The sequence below is a fragment of the Rhinolophus sinicus genome, linkage group LG05 (genome assembly GCF_036562045.2).
Source record: "Rhinolophus sinicus isolate RSC01 linkage group LG05, ASM3656204v1, whole genome shotgun sequence".
In the NCBI taxonomy this organism is placed as follows: Eukaryota; Metazoa; Chordata; class Mammalia; order Chiroptera; family Rhinolophidae; genus Rhinolophus; species Rhinolophus sinicus.
The window spans coordinates 4734851-4756778 of NC_133755.1; the positions used below are offsets into that span (position 1 = coordinate 4734851).

General features: G+C 49.4%; 1 protein-coding gene and 1 long non-coding RNA gene across 2 annotated transcripts; one reads left to right on the forward strand and one right to left on the reverse strand.

The window, feature by feature from the left end:
- Nucleotides 1-817: 817 nt before the first annotated feature.
- LOC141571498 (uncharacterized) lies at nucleotides 818-11506 on the reverse strand. Its single transcript, XR_012496244.1, has 3 exons — nucleotides 11034-11506; nucleotides 10266-10400; nucleotides 818-3521 (listed from the first exon to the last, which is right to left on the reverse strand). It is a non-coding gene; the product is annotated as an uncharacterized LOC141571498 (long non-coding RNA).
- A 4826-nt stretch (nucleotides 11507-16332) lies between these two features.
- On the forward strand, nucleotides 16333-18091 carry ID2 (inhibitor of DNA binding 2). The gene is made up of 3 exons (XM_019755966.2): nucleotides 16333-16791; nucleotides 17100-17163; nucleotides 17954-18091. The coding sequence occupies exons 1-2, from the start codon at nucleotides 16444-16446 to the stop codon at nucleotides 17154-17156; spliced, it is 405 nt and encodes a 134-aa protein (XP_019611525.1). The 5' UTR covers nucleotides 16333-16443; the 3' UTR covers nucleotides 17157-17163; nucleotides 17954-18091.
- The last annotated feature ends 3837 nt before the right edge of the window (nucleotides 18092-21928 follow it).

Below are 21928 nucleotides of genomic sequence, written 5' to 3' on the forward strand. Positions count from 1 at the left end.
ACATTTTCAACGAGACACTTCAGTGCAGGAGCTGGAGGCTTTCCTTCACACTGGATGCTGTTCAACACCCTTTTCCTCTGTTACCCAAGGAAAAAGTCAAATGCACATGCCAAAGGCTGCAAGCTGGCCTGGGACCCTGCGGATGTGTGTGCATCCTGCCGGAAGCTGCCGAGCTGTGCAGGAAGTTGCAATTATGAAGAGGGTTGGGCTTCTGCAGAAGCTGAGCAATGCTGGCCTGAAAAATCCCACGCTTATCAAAGAAGGTATATGGGGGGGGGGCAAAGGGGGGAAATCTGGCAATTAATTAGGTTGTAGGTTTCAAAGGAAAAGGGAGGAGGCAACTCCAGCTTTGTTGGCGCCCAGCACTTTCCCTAAAGGCACAGGCAGAAACAGGATAAGCAGCCCCTGGGCAGGTCCGCCAATGGAGCCCCTCCAGGGTCACTCTGAGCCTGTGCCCAGAGCCCCGCTCTTTGGGCACGGAGCCCTTCCAGCAGTCGGGGCAGGCTTCCTCTTGTGTCCTCGGCCCTCCTTTATATCCACCCAACACGTAGGTACTTGTTACAAGTTATTGGCCAAGACAAGACCCTTCTCATCTATCATTACCAACTCCTTCTTAACTTTTCAAGATAATTATCATTTTTAGATGGAGTTTCTTACTCTTGGATCCGAGCCATGAAGTGAACTTCTTTTCAGAGTTTAAGGAAGATTTCAAATTTCTCTTGAAAATTTCAACTCATTTTAAACAAAACTTACCATAAGCAACTAAATATTTAAAATGTGTATTTCGGTAAAAGTGAATCAATTTAGTCCTGCAGGCCTGACCATACGACACAGCAGAATTGGGTAGCAGGAAACTGTACTTCCCCAAGACCTACTCCCAGCGAGGAGGGGGACCTCATCTGCCATTTACCAGCAGCCACCCCTGTGGCTGGTCACATGTACCAGCTGATTTGCTTCCAGAACCACCGGTTGCCCCATGTGAGCCAGGAGCCTGGGCTCTCCATTCAGCCCACAAATGCCCACTGAAGTGGAACGTAAAGGGACAAGCTCAGAGGAGAGACTTTCTCCTTTCCGTGACCCTGAAAGAGACTCAATTGGAGCCTGCGGGGCTAAACGGAAAGATTTAGACAAAAATCACAGAGCCAGGAGATTGAAAGGTCACCCTCAGTTTCTACGGCCTCGGAGTCCAGAAAGCTGCCTTGGAATTGAACTACACACCTGCTGTATTTCTGAGGTCCACTCTGAGCCTTGGTGTCCTCATTGGAACGAGGGCTGGAGCTGATGGAGTGCCGTGATGCACCCTCCCTCTCGCTCACTGTGGTTCTCATTCCCTGCCCAGTTTCTCCTCCTCCGCCCCCTCCAGGGCACCCTCCATGCAGGCCCTAGGGGTCTCCCTGAAGACTGACTCTTACCTTGCTACCCACCTGCTTCAAAATCACCACTGCAAGTGTTTACCTGCAAGGAGCACCACTGCCCACAGGGTAAGCTCCACATTCCCAGGCCTTCTGGGATGTGGCCTGGCCTGAGTTTCCACTTTAATGCCTGTGAAAGCAGCAGGTGGGGGGCTCTTCCACGCCCCCACCGGTGGCCCCTCCTCCTTTTCTCTGCTTGAATCCCTACCCACTCTCACACTTCCAAAGGGAAAATAGTAGTGCCCACCTCTGGAGGAAGGAGCGTGTAAGGTGGTAACCATCGAAGGCATGACAGCAGCCCTGGCATGATGAGAACTACCTGTTACTTATCACCATCATTATTACCAGAATCCCCACATACCCACCGTCTCGTAAGGCCCACCTCCCAGGGAGCCCTGCCTCCCATGCCCACGCTCCCCAGGCTGGGGTAAGAGTCTGCTCCTGGCTTCCCAGTAGCACAAGCTTACCTCTCCCCTAGAGTTTACCCTTCCGCATTACAGCACCCTCGTTTGTCCGTCCACCTCACCTACAAACTTGTATCTTCCCTCTTACGTCCTATGCTCCTAGTCTAGTAGTTGCCACAGCGCTGGTGTTCGCATTGGATGAATGAATGAATGAGTGAATGAATGACTACATCCACCCCACAGTGGGCATGTTAGTTTATTGGTGAGTCTCTTAGATATGTGACAATGACCTAACTCAGCCGCTTGCACCCCTTGGACTCGGAGGTTCTGGTATCACAAAAATTACTATTTGTCCAACTGCGTCCTCTCTGCCACAGATTTCGATCACCCCGCCTTCAACCAAAAGCAGAATGGAGGGTGGAATGTGTGTGGCACCAGACTTAGACTCTCTCTGTCCACCCCAGAACATGGACAATTCCCTCCAGCTTGTTTGGAAAGCAGATGGCTCAACCTTCTCTCCAGATAATGTCTTATGCATCCCCGTCAGGAAGGAGGCTTGGGTCTGAATTTCCTAAACGGTTCAGTTTAGCCTCTTGGCTTTGTAACCTAGTTTGTTTCCTTTCAGTCTAATAGGAATAGTGATGTGGGCCCAAATGTCTCATAATGCACTACCACCCGCCACACTTCTTTCTTTGGATGGAAATCAGGTGGCTTTGTACAGAAGAGATGAGCAAGCAAGCTGACACCTTTCATAATCTTTGAGATGCACTTGAAGACATTCCTCAATCACTCCTGACCTTTCCCCCAATTAAATAACCTCAATTCCTTAATCTTTCTTCAAAAGAATCCTTAACTCAGCAAGAGGAGAGGGACGTTCATAGCACTGAGAAGGTGAGGAAGGAACCTCCTCGGTCCTGACTGGAGACCGATCCAGCAGGAATGGCGGGCAGAGTTGTTTGGTAGGTGAAAGGAGAAGCTAAACATAAAGATTTTCATTTTAGCGCAAATGTCAGTGGCACATCCCTCCTGGGACAAACTCCCAACCTCCTGATCAATCGGGGACTAGCTCTGGAAAATGTTGATTTTCATTAGGCGATACATCAGAAATTTCTGGGCATCGCAGGAGTACTCCCCGGGAATCAACTTTTAAAGGAGTGACATTGAAACTAATGAAAATGGAAATGAGATTACCCTCTCCCTTTCGAAATGGCAATGATAAGGTGCCAAATTAAGGCGATTTCTGGGAATGTCATGCCTTTGGGCAATGCAGCAGGAAGACACCCTGCAGACACTCGGTCATCTGACAATTTGCAGTGCACCCGCCCCCCTGCCTGGCCTGGGCAAATGCCTCGGTCAAGAGCATGATGACAAGCTAAGCTCTGCACCCTTCAGTCTTACAGTCAGTTGATTAAAGCAGCAAGATACTAGTGGACGTTCATGCTTTTCTCTCCCTGCTCTTTGGGTACCCCAAGTGCAGAGTGGCCGTGTGTGTCTTCCCAAACCATGTGGTCAGCAGCCTGGTGTCCGGGCTCCAGCTCTCTGCAGCTGGAGGTAGAAGATTTGTGTCAATTAAACAAGTCAATCAAACTTGACGTCAGTCTTCATTCCAGAGAAAGAGGCATATGTGTCCAGGGCTTTTGTTTCTTGTGATGTGAAGGATGCCTGTGTACTGTTTACGTGTCTTTTACTGGTCGTCGTCATATGCCTGTGGGGGAGGGGGAGCACAGTGTGCGTGTTATGCGTGTGTTTGTTCCCCCCACGTGGCCTTGCTTGTGAGTTCTTTGGAGGCAAGCAGAGACTGGGCCCCACTCAGTTTTTCATTTCTCAGGATGGTATGTGCTTTGGCGAGAGCAAATTTCCCCTTTGCCCAAGAACTGGGCAAAAACCAAAGAAGCAAACTCAAAGGAGGTACTGTCAGTTAAAAATTAAACAAGATGAAACTCAGCCCACGTGAGAATCACACTTTTTTAGAAAGCAATCAATGACTGGTTTTCTCTTGATTCCTACCTGATCAAATAACATTTGGTAGCCAGTCCCTGAGGGTCAAAATCCATTTGTAAAAGGTTACACAAGTCTTAGCTATGGATGCCCTGTAATTCCGTACTGGTGCCATATTCTTCACCTTCCTTCTGTCTGGGATTCCCTGCTTGGCCAAACATTTTCCAACATGCACACACACACACCATCTCATCTCCCTATTCCCGCTGATTTGGGAGGAACTGGAGACACTGATCTCTTATTTTAACACGTTGCGTACGGCGGGGTTTAAATCCCTCGTGAAGATTCTCGTGATCCGTACGCAATGTGTTAAAATGAGAATCAGTGAATAGACTTTGATGTAGAGAATTTTTCATTGCAGCCAACTTTTCAAGGGCATCTTCATTCATTCCTGCACATGCTCTGTGCCAGGCACTGTTGTAGGTAGTGGGGTACAGGCTGCAAAAGACGACAAGGCCCTGCTCTTGGGAGCTTATTGCACAAGAACATTCCAAGGGTCTCAGGCGATGTACAGAGAACCAAAGCAGGTTAGCAGGAGAAAGAATGAATTCATAAAGGCCACCTTACCCCTCGACCTTGGGATAAACCCTGAGCCCGAGACTGTACCTTCAGCACCACTCCCTCAGGACAGGGTGGACACCCCGCAAAACCTCTCCACTTGCAAATTTGTTTCAGCCCTTACTCCCAGACCTACAAACGTTCAGCACAGACGCAAGACATTAAAACAGAACAAAAAAATCAAACCTCTGCCCAGCTTCAAGCTCCACTTTATGACCTAAAGAGCAAAATCTTTCTAAAGCCCAACAAGCTACTTCAGCTGCAGAAAACACCAAAACTCTGACCGGCTAGGAACCCAGTGTATGTTCTTTGTCACGTGAGCACCAAATACCGAGAAACCATCCCAGCTGGGAGGCCGGCCCAGGCAGCTGCTTCAAAGAGGCTGTCCTTTAACAGAAGGCTTAACACAATGACCCTGGAAGCTCTGGGGGAAGGAGTCAGTGAGCTCCGCTTTCTTTCGGGGGAGGAATGCCAGAAAGGACCTCACCGCAGGCTTTGCAGCCTTGCGATCCCACTCGGAGAGGCTGCCAAGTGTCAGCCGCTGCACGTCCTTTTTAAATCGACATTACTTGCATGCCACTTAAAAAGAAAAAGAAAAGCTAAAGGTCCAGTAAGCTGAAAAATGTGGAATAAACTGTACCTTTCACCCAAGTGAATAAAGCTGATATAGCCATGGTGGCAATTACACCCCACCATCCCAGGTTGTTTTATTTTTCAGCCCACGAGGAGGAGACACCCCCATCAGCTCCTCTCCACATAGAAGCCCGAGTTACTGCTTCTTCACTCTCCGGGACCCCCTTCAACTCCCCATTGGGGCCCCAGGGAGAAAATGGCTTTTTCAACTGTTCTCAGCACCCTTGAGCTGATCTCTCCAGTTTAGCTGTGAGAAAATCTGGGCCTTTTTTTTTTTTCCGGGTGTATTTAATTTACAATGATTTTGCTAAACAGTGTGAATGTTTACCATATGTTGGTTGTGTGGCAAAATATCCTGGCTCCCCTAAAAATCACGTTGCTGATTCATGTTGAATCAGTCACCCAGAGAAATCCTGGGGTGGGGGTCATCACAAACAGCTGGGGCAGACGCGGGCGGGCCACCGCCGGCCCCTTCGGAGGGACGGAGGGTGGACAGCAGAGCTGGAAAGAATCAGGCCAAGATTCCACAGATAGCTGAACCACCACAGCTCTCACAAAACAGCAAAGTCATGTTAATACTGTATTTACTAGAACTTTTCCTACCGAGAAGAGCAGCTGAGATGGAGCCAGAGTAATGAATAGAATAGTATTAAATAGAAACGAAAAGCAAAACTTTATCACCGTCAAAACACAAAGAGCGCTTACATTTGCTTTTTAAAAAGTGGTCTTTGATCTCCCAATTGTATGGTTTACATTCAAAAGTGAACAAACTCATTTATTTTGATTATAAATTATTATGTTTTTAAATGGAATATGGGTACAGCTTGAGTATTTAATTCCCATCATTCCTTCAATGTCCCCAAAAGTCAGAACCTCCATTATGTCACAAAACAGCCACTACTAATCATCACATGGACGTAAGAATCACCTGGGAGATCTTACCTAAAATGCAGCTTCTGTTGTCACCTTTCCATCTCTGCTAAGACGCTGGGGGTCTGGGGAGTGTTTCTTAAAGCATGATCCCAGGATTGACCAGGAATCTTGTGAAAAAATTCAAAGTCCTTGGCTCTATGCCTTACCCTACCCCCAGATTCTTATGAGATAGATAGGGGTCAGAGTCTACAAATCCACTTTTTCCAGAAGCTTCCAGATCATTCTAGTCATGGTTTCCCTGGCAGCGCTTTCAGGAACACAATAGCAAAGTCCCATCACTGCGTAGATGGCCGCTGGTTCCTGAGCAGACGTGGAGATGTTGCCTTGGGGCTTTTGTTACTCTGCTGTGCTTCAGAATAACTGTCCTCACGATCGTTCTCCTTCTTGACTGAAAGAAGCAGAGAGAGCAGATCTGCTGTCCTTGGCTTTGCTCCCTGAGCCTGACACTTGGCGGCTCTGTGACCTTTGCTGTGTTCCTTAACCTCCCCGAGGGATAGATTCGTACTTTCCCTAAAGTAGAGTCCCTAAGGCTGTAGCTGCTTCCTGGGTTGTCAGGGTTGGGCACACAATCTCACGCAGGCCTACTGTGTGCCTGACCCTCTCCTCCTTTACCGTCATCACCTTCTAAGCCATGAAAGCAGGGAGACTTGCTTTCTTCAAGTCTCTGCTCTGATGTCACTTCTCAATGCAGCCCACCAGGACCACCCTATTCAAAACTGTCACTTCACCCTTGCTCCCCCTCTGCTTATTCCCCACCCATGATTTACTGCCATCACCTTTGTCATCTTCTAACAATCTATGCGATTTACTTACTAACTTTGTTTCTTTGTCTCCTCCCACTAAAATGCAGCATCCTGGGGGTAGCCAGTTAGCTCAGTTGGTTAGAGCATGGTGCTGGTAGCACCAAGGTTGCCAATTCGATCCCTGCACGGGCCACTGTGAGCTGTGCCCTCCTTAAAAAAATATATAATAAAATAATAATAATAATAGCTGGCGGGCAGGGAGTTTTGTCAGTTTTGTTCACCGATAATTCCTAAGTTCCTAGAAGAGTGCTTGGGGCATAATAGGTGTTCAGTAAACACGTACTGAATGGATGGATGGATAGATGGATGGATGGATGATGGATGGATGGATGGATGTCTGCCTTTGAGCTCTATTTCATCTATGCCGCCATTCACACTGGCTGCAGTTTTGAAGATTAGAAAACGTGTTTTCTTTCCCAGCTGAGGTAAGATCTGATTACTCACAAGCCAGTGACTTCCCTCTTTAAAACCAACTTTGCAGTTTTACTACTGACATGTTTTCATCAGATCTGTTTGTGTGTTCATTAACTCATGTAAACGTTAATAAAAGAACTATGAAAACAGCTCCCTACATGTTTCCTCTTGCTTTCATCCAGCGATAATTATATGAATGCACAATATGCCATATATGCCAATGGCATATATATGCTCCCAAATGACAGTCCCTCCCCGGGAGGATACCCAAATACCAGATTTTTACATCTCCCCTTCTAACCACAAGCTGCTCTGCTTTCAGCACAATTCAAGGGTCCTCAAGTAAGAAAAGATACCAGAGTCTCCTCCCTGTGACATGGCAGCCTCTCTCGGTGCCACTAAACAGGTGGCTTGCCCATGGTCTGGGCAGCAGCAACAACAGCACAAGTAGGACCCATGCCATGGAAGGGGAAAGATTTCTCTAGCTCCCCTAGCTAGAAAGGACCCAAAAACTGCTGGTGGGATGAATCAGACTGGTCTAAAAGAATTCTTAACAACCCTTCCAGCCAAAGGTGAGCCCTGCTGTTGGGGCCAGGTTGAGCCTGCTAAGACAACAGTTAAATAATACTTTTTAAAATGCATGACTTCCAGTGCTAGACAAGATGGAATAGATGTACTTCTCCCTATTCCTTCCTTCTAAGCAGAATGAAACACTCTGAACATTATAAAATAGGCATCAGAAGACTAGAAGGTAGAGAGAAGAGGCAGACGGGCTAGTGACGATGGGGCCCAAGGAACACCATGATGACATTTTCTTGGGGTGTTCTTTGTGCTTCGTATCTCCTGGACCAGGTACTAGAGAAGCAGGTCCCCAGAAACACCAATGGACACAGACAAAGGACCAGGAAAGAGGCAGCCTGGCAAGACAGAAAACTGTATGCAATGACCATCCTACTCTGACCAAGCACCACCGAGAAGACTATGGCCCTAACTCCGCCTCCATCAGCAAAGGCAGAGTTGAGAGCCTACGGTTCCACCCTCACGCTGACATCATAAGGTGCCCCCAGCTCAGCCTCCCACTGCACTAGGACGGTCTCAGAGAAGGCAGAGTGGGGAGAAGCAGCACTCAGCTCTGCCATCACTCACCATCAATGAGCCCTTCAACAGTATCAGTAGAGACCACATGGGACCCTGGACTTCCACCCTCACCCAGCAGTAACCAGGCACTGCTCTCCCTCCCGTTGGGTGGTCTCAGACAAGGCTGAGTGAGAAGCTGGGACCCTCACCACCTTCCACAGGTAAGAGGCCTCCACCTCCACAGTATCTGTGGAGGCCACGTAGGGAGCAGTAAGGAGGCACCTGTCCCCTCTCAGCCAGGGTAGTATCAACTGAGGTCTGCTCTGACAGAAGATTTAAATAAGGTCTAGAGCCTCATAACCTAACATCCAAAATGTCCAGGTTTTAATCAAAAAATCACTTGTCATGTCACACCAACAACGAGGAAAAAAGCTCAGTTTGAATAACAAAAGACAAGCAACAGTTGCCAACACCAAGTTGAAATGAAGTTGGAATTAACTGATAAGGATTTTATAGAAGCTATCAAAAAAGATTTTCAATGAGCAATTATGAACACACCCAAACAACAAAAGAAAATCTCAGCAAAGGAAAAGAAAATACAAAGAAAAACCACATGGAGATTTTAGAACTGAAAAATACAATAGCCAAAACAAAAACACTCACTGGGTGGGCTCAAAATAAAAATGGCGAGAACAAAGGAAAGAATCAGCGAACTTAAAGACAGAACAATAGAAACTACCCAATCTGAACAACGGAAAGTAAACTTAAAAAAAAATAATAATCGGCATAGCTTGTGGGACTACAACATTCTTTGTCATGAGGGTCCTGGAAGGAGGAAAAAAAAGAAGGTAAAGAAATACTGGTTGAAAATTCTCCACATTTGGCAAGACAAACCTACAGAGTCAAGAAGCTGAGAGAACTCCAAACTGGAAAACCAGAAAGAAATCCACGCCCGTGATACATCATGGGCAAATTTCGGAAAACTGAAGACAAACAAGGCAAGGAGAGAGAAGCAGCACCTTATTTATAGAGGAAAACACAATTTGAATGATAACACATTTCTCATCAGAAGCCACTGTGGCCAGAAGAAATGGCACAGCATGTCAAATGCTGAAGGAAAAGACCTGCCAACCCAGACAGAATTCTAGGTCCAGCAAAAATATCCTTCAGGAATCAAAGGGAAAACTAGACTTGCTCAGATGCAGGAATACGGAGAGAACTTGTAACCAGTAGACCTACCCTAAAAGAATGTCTAAAGGTTGCTCTTGAAACAGAAAGGAAATGACCGAAGAAAGAGGACTGAGGGCGGCCGGAAGGCTCAGCTGGTTAGATTGCGAGGTCTCAACAACAAGGTTGCTGGTTCAATTCCCACATGGGATGGTGGGCTGCACCCCCTGCAACTAAAGATTGAAAACAGCGACTGGACTTGGAGCTGAGCTGCGCCCTTCACAACTAGATTGTGACAACGACTTGGAGCTGATGGGCCCTGGAGAAACACACTGTTCCCCAATTAAAAAAAGAAGAAAAAAGAAAGAGGACTGGAACAGCAGGAAGGAAAGAAGAAAAAGGAAAATGGGGGTAAATATAATAAACTTTCCTTGTCCTCTTCAGTTTTCTAAAAACAAATGTCCTCAAGGTGTCCAAGATGGCTCATTGTCACCCAGTAGGTGACCTCACCAACTACAGGGTGGATTTAAGAGGCCAGTTGTGCACCTGAAGCCACTCCAAGTGTGGTCCTTGCACCACCTACATCATCATCTCAGCAGGAGGCTTGTTCAAAAGGCTGTTTTCTGAATCAGAACTCATAGAGGTGGGCCCCAGGACTCTGCATGGAAAGGTGATTGTTACCTATGGGAAGGTCTGAGAAGTCCTCAGATCTGAGTTGACCTTTTGTCAATAAAGAGTCAAGCTCAGTCACTCAGTGTGAACTTTTGAGGAAGGTGAGAACAAAGTTTTTTACAAATTCCTGGCTTTGGGCTCTCCAGACTAAGATTGGAACAAATTTCAAAATAAAAAAGCAATCAATACCCCACCTGGGGTGAAGGTCGCACACCTCTGCATCATCACAGGCTGTCCTCCTAGGGAGTGTGGGCCACAGAGGGATCTGTCATTCATCTGTGCCTCAGTTTCTTTCTCTGTAAGATGGGGGCAGCATCTGCCTTTCCTAACTGGTGGGGCGGAAGTGAAGAGCAGAATAGATGAGCCGTGAGCAGGCTTGTAAATGGTTAGTTATTCTCACCCAACGTAAATGTTTAACCTCCCCTTAGAGAGGGCCACAGCGCTGCCCTTCTCTCTTTGACATGGAATGTCTCTGTGTTCTTCCGACTGGGAAAGGCAGACATGGTTAAAATAAAACGTATAACTTAATTCCCGCAGCCTTTCCTCTGGGATCCGGCTGACGGGCATCCCCAGCACTAAACGGAGAAGGCCCCTGGCTTCAGAAGGTCAGCGGCTCCCCCGCAGAGCAGACCAGGGTGCCCAGGAACTGCTCCTCCAGGTCCCCACTGTTCGTCAGGTCCCCTGCGCGCACCCCCCTGAGGGTGCAGCCCTAGGTCTTGTCTCCTTCCCACAGACAAGGTAGCAATGACATTTGACAGGCGTGTGGCTGGGAGCTTAGAGAACCCTCAAGAATTTCCCACTAACTAGGAAGGAGGGGGTCTGTAAATAGCCATGGGTCGCGTGGAGCAGATGCTGGGCGTGAAGGCCACAAAGACAGGTGGGGGTGGGGGTGAAGGTGGAGGGAGAGGTCGGGGGAACAGTGTGAAACTATTTTAAAAACAAAAGTCTCTTCACCAACTAACCTGTGAAGGCAGTGATTAGTTACCAGCGCTGGCGCCACCTGGGTGCCACCAGTGCCCTGGGCGGTGGGCAGCACCGGCCTTTGGGTCGGGAAAGGGCAGCGCCTAAATGCCGGGGGCTCAGGACGAGTGTTCACCGAGCGCGCCCCGCCCTGGCCTGGGCCCCTGACCAGGCGCTGGGACACGGCGGCGGGCGCGGTGGGGTGGCCGGGCCCGTGCGCACGTGGTTCGGGGCGGGCGGGTTCCTCCCTCCTGAAGTCATGGACTTGGCTGGCGCGTCGAAGCCGGCGCGCAAACGTGGCTTCGGCCAAAAAGGGGGTGGAAGAGCGCACAATGTGTTTCTTGTTAGCCGGGACTCGGGTTTTGCTTTTGGTGCCGCGTTATAATATTAAGATGCAGCTTGATTCCCGACAAGCCCGCCCTCGTCGCTGGCTGCAGAGCGTGGCCGCGGATTCACACCGGCTAGAGGCAGCCCCCTCGGCCTGGGCACTGTGTTCCGGCGCCGGGGGCGCACGGCAGGCGGCGGCCGGACCCCGCGCCGCGCGCTGGGGTGGCGCAGACTCGGCGTCGCCAGCCCCGCGCCCGCCAGCTCGCGGGCGGCCGGGGATTGTTTTCCAAGACCTTATCTCTCGCTCGAGTTAATTTTCTTTTTTAATTTGGTGACCGGAACAAAAGTCACAGGAAAATCCTTTGTGAAAGCCAAACGTGGCCACAAACCGGGCACTTCACAGCATTTGTAACTAAATATTTGCCATGCTGGTTGTTAACTGGGCCCCTCCGCCAAACTTCCCAAACTTTGCTTTCTTTGAACGCGCGGAGCTGAAAGGTGATCTCCCCACGAGGAGATCAGACCGCTGAAAGCTGTTGGATTTAGCACCGCGTTTTCCCGGGTGCCCCTGAGGTTATGGCCAGCAGGACCGCCAAATCCTCGAAGGAACCCGGGGCAGGACGACTGCTAGGCCATTGTGGTGGCGGAGGAGCTTTGTTAATAACGCCATGTATTAGTTGTGCGCAACAAGAAGTACAGAAGGTTAGGCGGGTCTTCAGAAATACCCAGAGGGAGAAAAATAAACATCCCCTTGTTTGCTTTTTGCGGCTTTGCTCATTTTCCTCCCTTCTCGTTGCCCCTCATCTAACTCTGTTTTAAGCCCAAATTCGGTTATCTGGTTTCAGGGGAAGGGCTCCCTCTTGCCAATGTATTAAATAAACAAGGAAAGCAAAAACTTGAATCCTCATGTAATCCAGATGCTGTTTCCTCGAAAACCACAACAAACTCTGTTAAACCAGATAACGGGATCGGGCACGGTCGCGCGCCCCCCCCCCCCCCCCCCCCCCCCCGTTTTAGGGCCAGCAGAGGACATCCAGGTCCAGGAACTCCTCTCCAGAACAGACGACAAATAATTGCTGCTAACACTCCAACTGCAGAGGAGCCCCCTTGAGGGATCCGGATGCCATAAACTGTCCGGGAATGTTGGCATCTGGTTCTTACACTGAACTTTCCCTAGAGATAAAGCCGGGACGGAGGCGGCGTCGGAGTCCGCGGGCTGCCTTGGAAGTTGCTGGCCTCTTGATGTTCTCCGTGGAAAACGCAGCACTGGAAAGGGGCTAAGGCGTCTGCCCGCTTTGTAGTGGTAATGAGGGCGCCAGCGCGAGTCCGCGGCGCGCAGAGGCTCGCAGTACCCGGTCGGGAGGCACATCCTCCCGCCTCCCCCGGGAGGGGTTGGGGCTGTTCTGCAAAAGTGATGTATTTTAGTGCAGCCTCCAAAGGTTCCTAGGAGGAAGGCAGGGGACAGTGGGGACGGGGCCGCGGGTTCTTCAAAGTATTTTTAGGAGTGCAGCATCACTGTCATGTCCGCGAGGACCCAAAGGAATAAAGAAATGTCGCCATCCGCTAAAGACAATCACCTTCTGCCCATCCGCCCTTCCCTCGCGCCAGCCCCACCCTGAACGCCTCGGTTGCAAAAACAAAATAAAGCAAAATCTTTTGCTTTGGCAACCTCTAAGTCACATTCTGCCTCCTTCGGCAACAGGAAGATTTCTTTCTTCTCCCTCTCCCGGCTTCTTTTCTTTCCCCCACTTCGCCCCCCCCCCCCGCCTCCTTTTCTTTTCTTCTCTGTCCTCCTTCCTTCCCCCAAATCGCTCGAAACTTAAGACGTGCAGCGGCTGCAGGTGCGCGCGGGCCGGGCGGCCGGGCAGGGCGAGCCTGGGACCGCCGGGCCTCGCAGGCATTGATCAGCTGGGAGCGCGCGCTGAGTGACGGCGCGGTTGCCATGGCAGCCGCCTGAGCGGCGCCGCGAGGACAAGGCTGCAGGGCGGCGTGAATGGGCGGCGTCACGCGCCTGGCGCCAGAGAGTCTGCTCCGGGGCTCCGACTCCGGCCCCGCCGCGGCCTGGCCCGCGCGCCGCCGCCGCCGCCACCGCCGCCAATTCATCACCTGTCAGGGATCACTCGGGGGGTCACGGGCGGAATGGACACAGCTGTGAGAACAAAACCGGGGGGGAAGAAAAGCGAGCGCTCCCGATTGCGCCAGATGTGCAAGGAGGACCTTGAGACGCCCCCTCCCCCCGAAGGCTCCTCCCGCCCGTCTCGCTGCATCACGCGCGCGGGACCCCGGGCTGCTTCTGATTACTGCGAGGGCTGGACGCGCTGGGAACCACCGGCCGGGCCTGGGCTGGAGACTGAGTGCCCAGGCGCGCCCTGGAACCGGCTTGGGGGAACTTCCAGGGCGGTGTGTTCCTTTAAATGGGGGGACGGTATCTCCACCCCCACCCCCCCACACACACCGGAAGCCCTTCACACCTTCCCACCACCCACGGATCTTGCAAATCCAGGGCCCTTTCTGCAGCAGGGAGCATTTGAACTTTAGAGGCCTCAATTGCAAACCCACAGAGACACCAATTGACAGCTCTTTCACTGCCTTGTAACCCACCCCAAAATGCTCCAACACCCTTTTCCCCACGAAAAGATAACTTTAAAGGTAATTCCGTATTGGGCTTGCTGAGCCAGACATACTGGTAACTCAGGCCTTTTTAAAATCATTAATTTATACAGCCTCATAATCCCCTTAAAATGATCTTTAAATGAATGTAGAACTGGGTAGCGTGCCAATCGAGTCGAATTCAACCCAATCAGGCTGACTGGACTCTGACATGGCAGCTAAAGAAAGAAACCAGAAAACTTTCACCATATTTAGCAATCTTACTACATCACGGTACAAAAATGATCACAGGAGAAGGCATTGCCTTAATCAACTTCGCGAGTGTGTAAAGTCATGCTGCACGACACTCATTACCAACCAGCCCGGAGCCTGGCTGTTGGAATGGATAATGAGGCTGGCAGGGATGTTAACATACGGTGTCCTTGGAAAAAGCTAGGAATGCGTCAGTGTCTCAGAAGTGCAATGTCCAAGAATCACAAGTAATAATTTGAGAATCCCAAAGATGTTTGTTTACATTGGCTATTATTGTAAAATAGTCGAAGTATAACATCATGAACCAAAATAGTGTCAAAACAAAATCTGTTCCACTGTGGCATGTATGTGACAGAAACACATGCATACAAAGCACATCAAAAGGCTCGAACTGTGGAGGACTCCGGTATTAAATCATTTCCAGATTTAATATCAGAGGAGAGGTTGTTAATCGAACACTGTCAGGAACAGAGGTACAGGCGGCATTTGCAGAGCCAGGCCCTCAGCAGGTTTCTCTGCAGGTCAGGAAGCCATCCTCCTCCGTCCTCCAAAATGAAGGGGCTGGATTTTCTGAAGGTGACATCCACTAGTACCAACTCGGCCTCCCTAAAAAGCAGCCCTGGGGCAGGCACACGGCTGGTCCACCAGCTGAGGAATTAAACATTAATTGAAGGAAAAAATACTGTTTCCCAGTTATTAAGCTTTGCTTTTTCTCCATTTCTGCCCCCTTCCTTTTTTTTTTTTCCACGCAAAGGAGATGGAAACTGAGACAAAAAAACAAACACAATACGTAGAAATATTATGTTTTCTTGGATTTTCCAGTTTCGTATTCTAGAGAAGTATGATTTTTCAAGACACACAACTAATTCACTGTGATCTTCAGTTAAGCTGAAATTATGTGTGAATTAACTGAAAAATATTTGAGTAAATAGTTGCAAACTTTTAAAAAATTTAGAATGCAGGAATGAGTTCTTAAAGATTTACTTTTTTTTTTAAAGGAACAAATAAAACCTGAGGCTGCATCCAGCACTAGTGCTGAAAAGATTCCAAACCTCATACACAACAGAATTTTTTTTAAAATAGTGTAAAGATGTCGGTCAATGGCTAGGGCCGCCTACCTGTCATACAACTTTAAAAATACTGTAGGTGCTGGAATGTGACACACAAAATCACGATTTGTGCATAATCACATTACTTTGCCTCCTACGCGGCACGGCACAGACCCCAGCCTCAAGGGCAGTGTATGTAAATAGTTTCAATATGCAAATTATCCTAATCACTTCCGATTAGTAGGATCTATCTGGCCTGTTCTAGAAAAGGAACCCCGAAAGCTTCCCGCCTCTTGGAGCTGCTTAACGATCAGCACAGTTCCCAACAAGTTAGTATGCACTCATTTTACTGCGTGCACAATCAGCCTCCCGCGTTGCTCCGGGTTGCACGATCCCACACTAAACCTGTCGTTGAATGCGTGCGTGGGTGTTGCTTTTCTTTTCACATAGCCTTTCCTTAAGAAACCACACTCACGCTACAAACATCACTTGTCAATGGCCAACTTATTTGCGTTTTCACTTTCTGCAGCAATGCTTTCTATCTTGATGACATTCCCTGGGTCGCAGTGAACTGTGGTTTTCCCTCTGCTGTGCAGAACTTGCCGGGGTCGCTGTGATTTTAGAGCTGCTGAAAGCTCCAAGGAGTCGGGACACATCCTAGGGTGAAGGTCCTGCCTCACCATTGGAATTAGAATTAAGATGCACTTTTAGATTCCCAGGGCTCCTCCTCCTCCACCCTTTCCCCCTGACCCCTCTCTCGTCTCCTGCCCTCCCCCCTCTCCTCCCCAGTCCCCTTCACTCCTCCTCCTTCCCTTCTTCCCCCTCCCTCCCCGCGCTTACTGTACTCTATTTACCACCCCAGCTGGGCTCGCGCCCGCCCCGCCCACCCCACGGGGATTGGCTGCGAACGCGGAAGGACCGAAAGCCCGCCCCGCGCCAGCGCCCGCCAATAGAGACGCCCGCCCAGCCTGATGGACTCTCCACTTTCACCAATGGGGACACCGGGAAGCCTGACCGTGTGGCCCCGGCGAATGCATATAAAAGCCGCCCCGCCGCGCTCCCGGCTTCATTCTGAGCTGAGCTTGGTGCTGAGCGCTGGAAGCTCTGCAGGCGGCGGCGGCCTGAGCTCCAGGGCAGCCCGCTTCCTCCCGGTTTCTCCTTCCCGGCAGTCAGCATGAAAGCCTTTAGTCCAGTGAGGTCCGTTAGGAAAAACAGCCTTTCGGACCACAGCCTGGGCATCTCCCGGAGCAAAACCCCGGTGGACGACCCGATGAGCCTGCTGTACAACATGAACGACTGCTACTCCAAGCTCAAAGAACTGGTGCCCAGCATCCCGCAGAACAAGAAGGTGAGCAAGATGGAAATCCTGCAGCACGTCATCGACTACATCTTGGACCTGCAGATCGCCCTGGACTCGCACCCCACTATTGTCAGCCTGCATCACCAGCGACCCGGACAGAGCCAGGCGTCCAGGACGCCACTGACCACTCTAAACACGGACATCAGCATCCTGTCCTTGCAGGTAAGACCTGCTCCCGGCGCCCGCGCTCGCTGCCGCGCTCCCCGGCGATCGCCTGGGCTGCCCCGTTGTCGAGACGGCTGCAGTCGGTGACTTACAGATGAGCTAATTAACTTTATTTCTTGAAATCTGCTGTAGATCGGTGCGTGAAATTGCTGCTAAGTTCTGACACGTTAATATATGTCTTTGATCTGAATTGTAGCATAAACGTGTTTAATGGAACTTGCTGTTCATGGACTACTTAAAAAGAGAGGCGCTTGCTTTCTCCTTAAGATTGTCTAACATCATGCCTTTTATCTCCTTTCTCGCAGGCTTCTGAATTCCCTTCTGAGTTAATATCAAATGACAGCAAAGCTCTCTGTGGCTGAATAAATGGTGAGTGTTTGCTTGTGGCTCCCGTTGTTTAAACTGACCCTTGGAGTGTGTGTGCGAGCTAGTGTGTTTTTCTTCCTGTGTCCAGGTACTTGTGTATCCGTAAATTTGGGGAGTTAGTAAGTGAATGTGTACTTCGATGTATTACACGTAGTACATCGTCTACGTGTACTTGACATGAAGGGGCTTCTACCTCTGGTTACAAAGTTCACAGACCATTTTCCTTAAAAAAAAAAAAAAAATGCCAGTGACTTATGAAGGTGGCAGAGAAAAGTATATCGGCTTCTGTCTTGAATGTAATGCTTTGGCTTCTCTGCTTTTGCTCTGGTGCTATGAGGTACTAACCTCCATGTAATTAATCTTATCGCCACAAATTCCACAGGGATCCTCCTTCCCAAAACTGTAGCCCCCTGGGATTCGGCGGGGCTTGCATTGCTACCCTGTGCCTCAGCCTGTGATGTGGGATTCCAGCTTCCCTATCTGTTAAAACTCAAGGGCTGTTTTCAATCAAATAATTGTTACAAGAAGCAGACTGGCGCCTGTGAGCACTGCTGTTGGAGATCCAGATAGGAGATTGTGTTGGGAAGTATTCCCCTTGAGTCTCTGCTATTTTAATGTTTAATTTGTGTTGTCCAGGCCGACTGCGTGTGTTGCATCTGGACGCCAGGGTTTGCCCAATCTTTGAGTGTTTGGTTAAATGTTCAAACTGTGGCTTCCTCTGGGCGCCAGTCTGCCCGCCTCTGCCCTTAGCTTGCATTCTCCTAAACTTGCTTTCTCTTGCAATGTTTTGCAGGTGTTCGTGACTCTTTTTTCTTTGCACAACAGACAACAAATCCACAGGAACTTACTACTTTTCAACCATTTCACAAGGACAACAAGTTGAATGGACCTTTTTAAAAAAAACGGAAGCAAAACTAAGAAGGATCAGATCATCTTCCCTAGGGTGTCGGACCTGGACTGATATTAGTTATTTATGAAAAAGACTTTTAATGCCCTTTCTACAGTTGGAAGGTTTCTTTATATACTATTCCCACCATGGGGAGCGAAAACGTTAAAAATCACAAGGAATTGCCCAATCTAAGCAGACTTTGCCTTTTCTCAAAGGTGGAGCGTGAATACCAGAAGGATCCAGTATTCAGTTACTTAAATGAAGTCTTTTGGTCAGAAATTACCTTTTTGACGCAAGCCTACTGAATGCTGTGTATATATTTATATATAAATATATATATATATATTGAGTGAAACCTTGTGAACTCTTTAATTAGAGTTTTCTTGTATAGTGGCAGAGATGTATATTTCTGCATACAAAGTTTAATGATGTACTTATTCATGCTAAACTTTTTATAAAAGTTTAGTTGTAAACTTTAACCCTTTTATACAAAATAAATCAAGTGTGTTTATTGAATGGTGATTGCCTGCTTTATTTCAGAGGACCAGTGCTTTGATTTTTATTATGCTATGTTATAACTGAACCCAAATCAATACAAGTTCAAATTTATGTAGACTGTATAAGATTATAATAAAACATGTCTGGAGTCAATATCTGAATTCTGAATGATTTTTCAGATCTCTTTCGCTCTCTCTCCCTCTGTCTCTCCACTTTGTTTAACCCCCTCCTTCATCCCTTCCACTACCCTCTAACTAAGCCTTGGAGCTGAGGGCAAATGTGTAGTCAGGGCTGTGAAGGTTATAAATACAAGTTTCTCTTCGTTCATCAGAGAAAAGTAGTTCTGTGCCTTGTGGCTCAATTTCAAATCAAGGAGTTGCTATGGCAGTGACTCTTAGGAGTTAGGTCACTGAAAATAAATGTAGTGTCTGGAAGGACTATCTGTCTGTCTGAGTAGGTTTTTAAGATGCTTCTGGAGTAAGCTGCTTGTTAATCAGAAGAGAAAGCTCCATAGAATTCAGAACATGATACTAGAAGGGCAAAAAGGCCCCTCGCTGTCACTGTTTGCCAGTGGGAATTAAGCTGAGCACTCAGCCTGTCCCCTGTCCTTCCTCCACCTGTAGCTAGCTGCTCCGTCTCAGGGAGACAGGGCTTGGGTCTGGCCCACTTTCCAGCCCAGGTGGCTGTTAAATCGCCCTTCACCCTTGACTGAGCCCCTGGACTGCCCAAGGAAGGAAAGGGAGAGGAGAAAGGCCTTTCAAGTCACAGAAAAATACCAGCGTGCTATTTCCACAGCAGCTTTCACGTGGCAACATCTTGGACCCTGCTTTGAAAGGTATATAATAGTCTTTAAAATTCACATGCATACGTGTATTTATATTTTCAAATTGGAAGACGTTTCCCTAGGTGTGTGAGGGTGGCGCTGGGAGGTTCTGGAAGGCCGGTCAGAGGTGGACGGGAACTGGAGAAGAAAGCGGGGGTGGGGGAGGACAGGTCGGTGGGAATAGGTGTCTCACCTGGGGCCACTCTCGCCCAGCCGAGCAGGTGTTTGGGTGGCGCCACCAAGTCTGCCCTGGTGGCGGTGGTGCTTCCGGCCCTGACTCAGAATCCATCACCAGAGAGCTGGGGCCGGGGTGGGTAGGTGGCCTCGGGCTCTCAGCAGAACCTGGCCTGTGCCTGTGCCCAATGAGTTCCGGGCCGGGCCGAGACCCTCCCCCCTCTGGGGCCGTGGCCGTGAAGCCGCCCCTGCAGCTCTGGTTCCCAGCCGCGCCCAGCACAACTTCCTAGCCCAGGACACCATCCGTCCCCGCAGATGAGCCGTGCTTTGAATGGCCGCAGTACCCAGGGCCGTCGTTGATAATCATACCGCCAGGAAAGCGGGCTCTGGTTGCGGCATCTGGACCGGGATGGTCATTCCCAACACAGGCTGCCCTTCAGACCTGTCACCTTGACGTCCAGCCACCTGTCGTCAACCTGCCCAGCACCCTGCACGGGCCACCTTGCACAGGGCTGGGCCCCAGCACAGCAAGGGCTGGAAACGCGAGGACCGGTCGCTGCCCCCACACCTGTCCTTTCCTCTGGGGTGGCAGGCGGGGGAGCAGACACCAGCTCCTGGTTGCCCCCTGTCTCGGTGACCCGCACTTGGTCGGCTTGGGTGGGCAGGGGACTGACCTGGACCAAGGGTCTGAAACAAGGACTCCTTGGCTTTCCCGGGGGAGCCGTGAGGGCGGAACCGGGCCCTTTCAAGCTCCTGCTGCACAGTCACTGGTAGCTGGGAACCGTTTTTGCAACGTTTGGGCGAGGACCCAGAGTAGCAGCAGAGTCAGGGGAAAGCGGCACCTTTCGGAGGGACTTTTCGCGGTGGAGCCGGGCAGCCCTTCTGGGTCCGGCCAGTGGAGGCCGGGCGCCACCTGCTGGCTGATGCGAGGAAGGCGGCTCGCGAGTGGGGACCTGGGGCTTACTAGATGCTTGAAAGGAGAGGAGCAACGAGCTGGAGCACTAGGGGAGAAAAGGCCAGGGAGATACAGCCTGCTGAAAATGAGTGATGATATTATGAAAGAGTCCCTCTCTAGCAGTGTGTGCAGTTGTTTCCGCATGTGAATCTTTACTACTTTATAACTTAGATAGGGTCCCCTTTGATAAACTAGCATCTCCCACCATCTCTAGAGTGGGTGCTGTCTTGGATTTATTAAATGTATCAGACATGATCTCTGTCCTCAAACAGACTATAATCGGATTGTGGAAAAAAATGAATTGTGAAGTCAAATGAAAGCCAGAAGGTTTTCCCTTCTCATTCCTTAAGTTTTTAATTTCCCCCACCCAACTGCTTAATAACGTTAACCAATATTATGTTAGCGGAATGGGCTTTGAGAGTGGGTGTCCTTGTCTTAATCCAGATCTTAATGAGAATAAGTCAAACTTTGTCCATTATACACGATTTAGCTCTAGGATTATGTTGGAATATATAGTCTTTATCAATTCTAGGAAGAACCTTTCAATTGTTAGGGTTTTTTTTTTTTTTTGAGAATTTAAAATCATAATTTGAGGGTGAATTTGGTAAAATATTTTCCCTGTATTTAGTGATATTTTCTCCAGTGTTTGCCACTGATTTTTCTGCTGTGAAATGACCCTGCATTTCTGCAATAAATCCTCCTTGAACATTATGCATTAATACTCCTTACATCCACTGTGGGATCTGTCAGCCAGTACTTTACCTAGAATTTCTGAGAATGAAATGGAGCTCTCCGTGTCTTGTGTTGGAATCACGGTCACACTGGCCTCCAACAATAATGAGCAGCTCAGTGTGTATTTCATTTCAGTTCTCAGCACCATGGGTGGATCCTCCAAGGGAGGCAGACATGTGGCCTCTCCATACGACAGAAACTGGACTCAGAGATGTGACGTGAATGGCCACGGGTACACAGCGGCCAGGGGACAGACTAAGTCCATGGAGAAGGAGTTTCTGAATAGAGCGCAGAGGCAGCGCTTGGGAGGCTCCGGGGAGTTCCCACCTGAGATTGCAAGAATATCAGGGGACTCTGCAGAGGACAGTGGAGAGAACGGAAAAGCAGAACGCTGAGAGTGGACACGTCCCGTGACAGTCCTGACAGCCTGCCAATCTCAGCAAGTTAGAGGGCATTGACCTGGAAACAAGGCTTTGCAACCATGGGAAGCAGGACACGGGAATCGAGACCACCATGCAGAACCCTTGGCGGCCTGCAGTCTCAGGTGTGGATTAGAAAAACATTACTCACTAGCCTGGGAAGACCATAAGGAGGACACCTGTCAGTTTGCCTGAGCTCACGATGGGAAAGAAATGTCTCCCTTGAAAATTCATAGCCATAGATCTGCCCTCACAGGGAATGGCGGCGGTTCAAATAC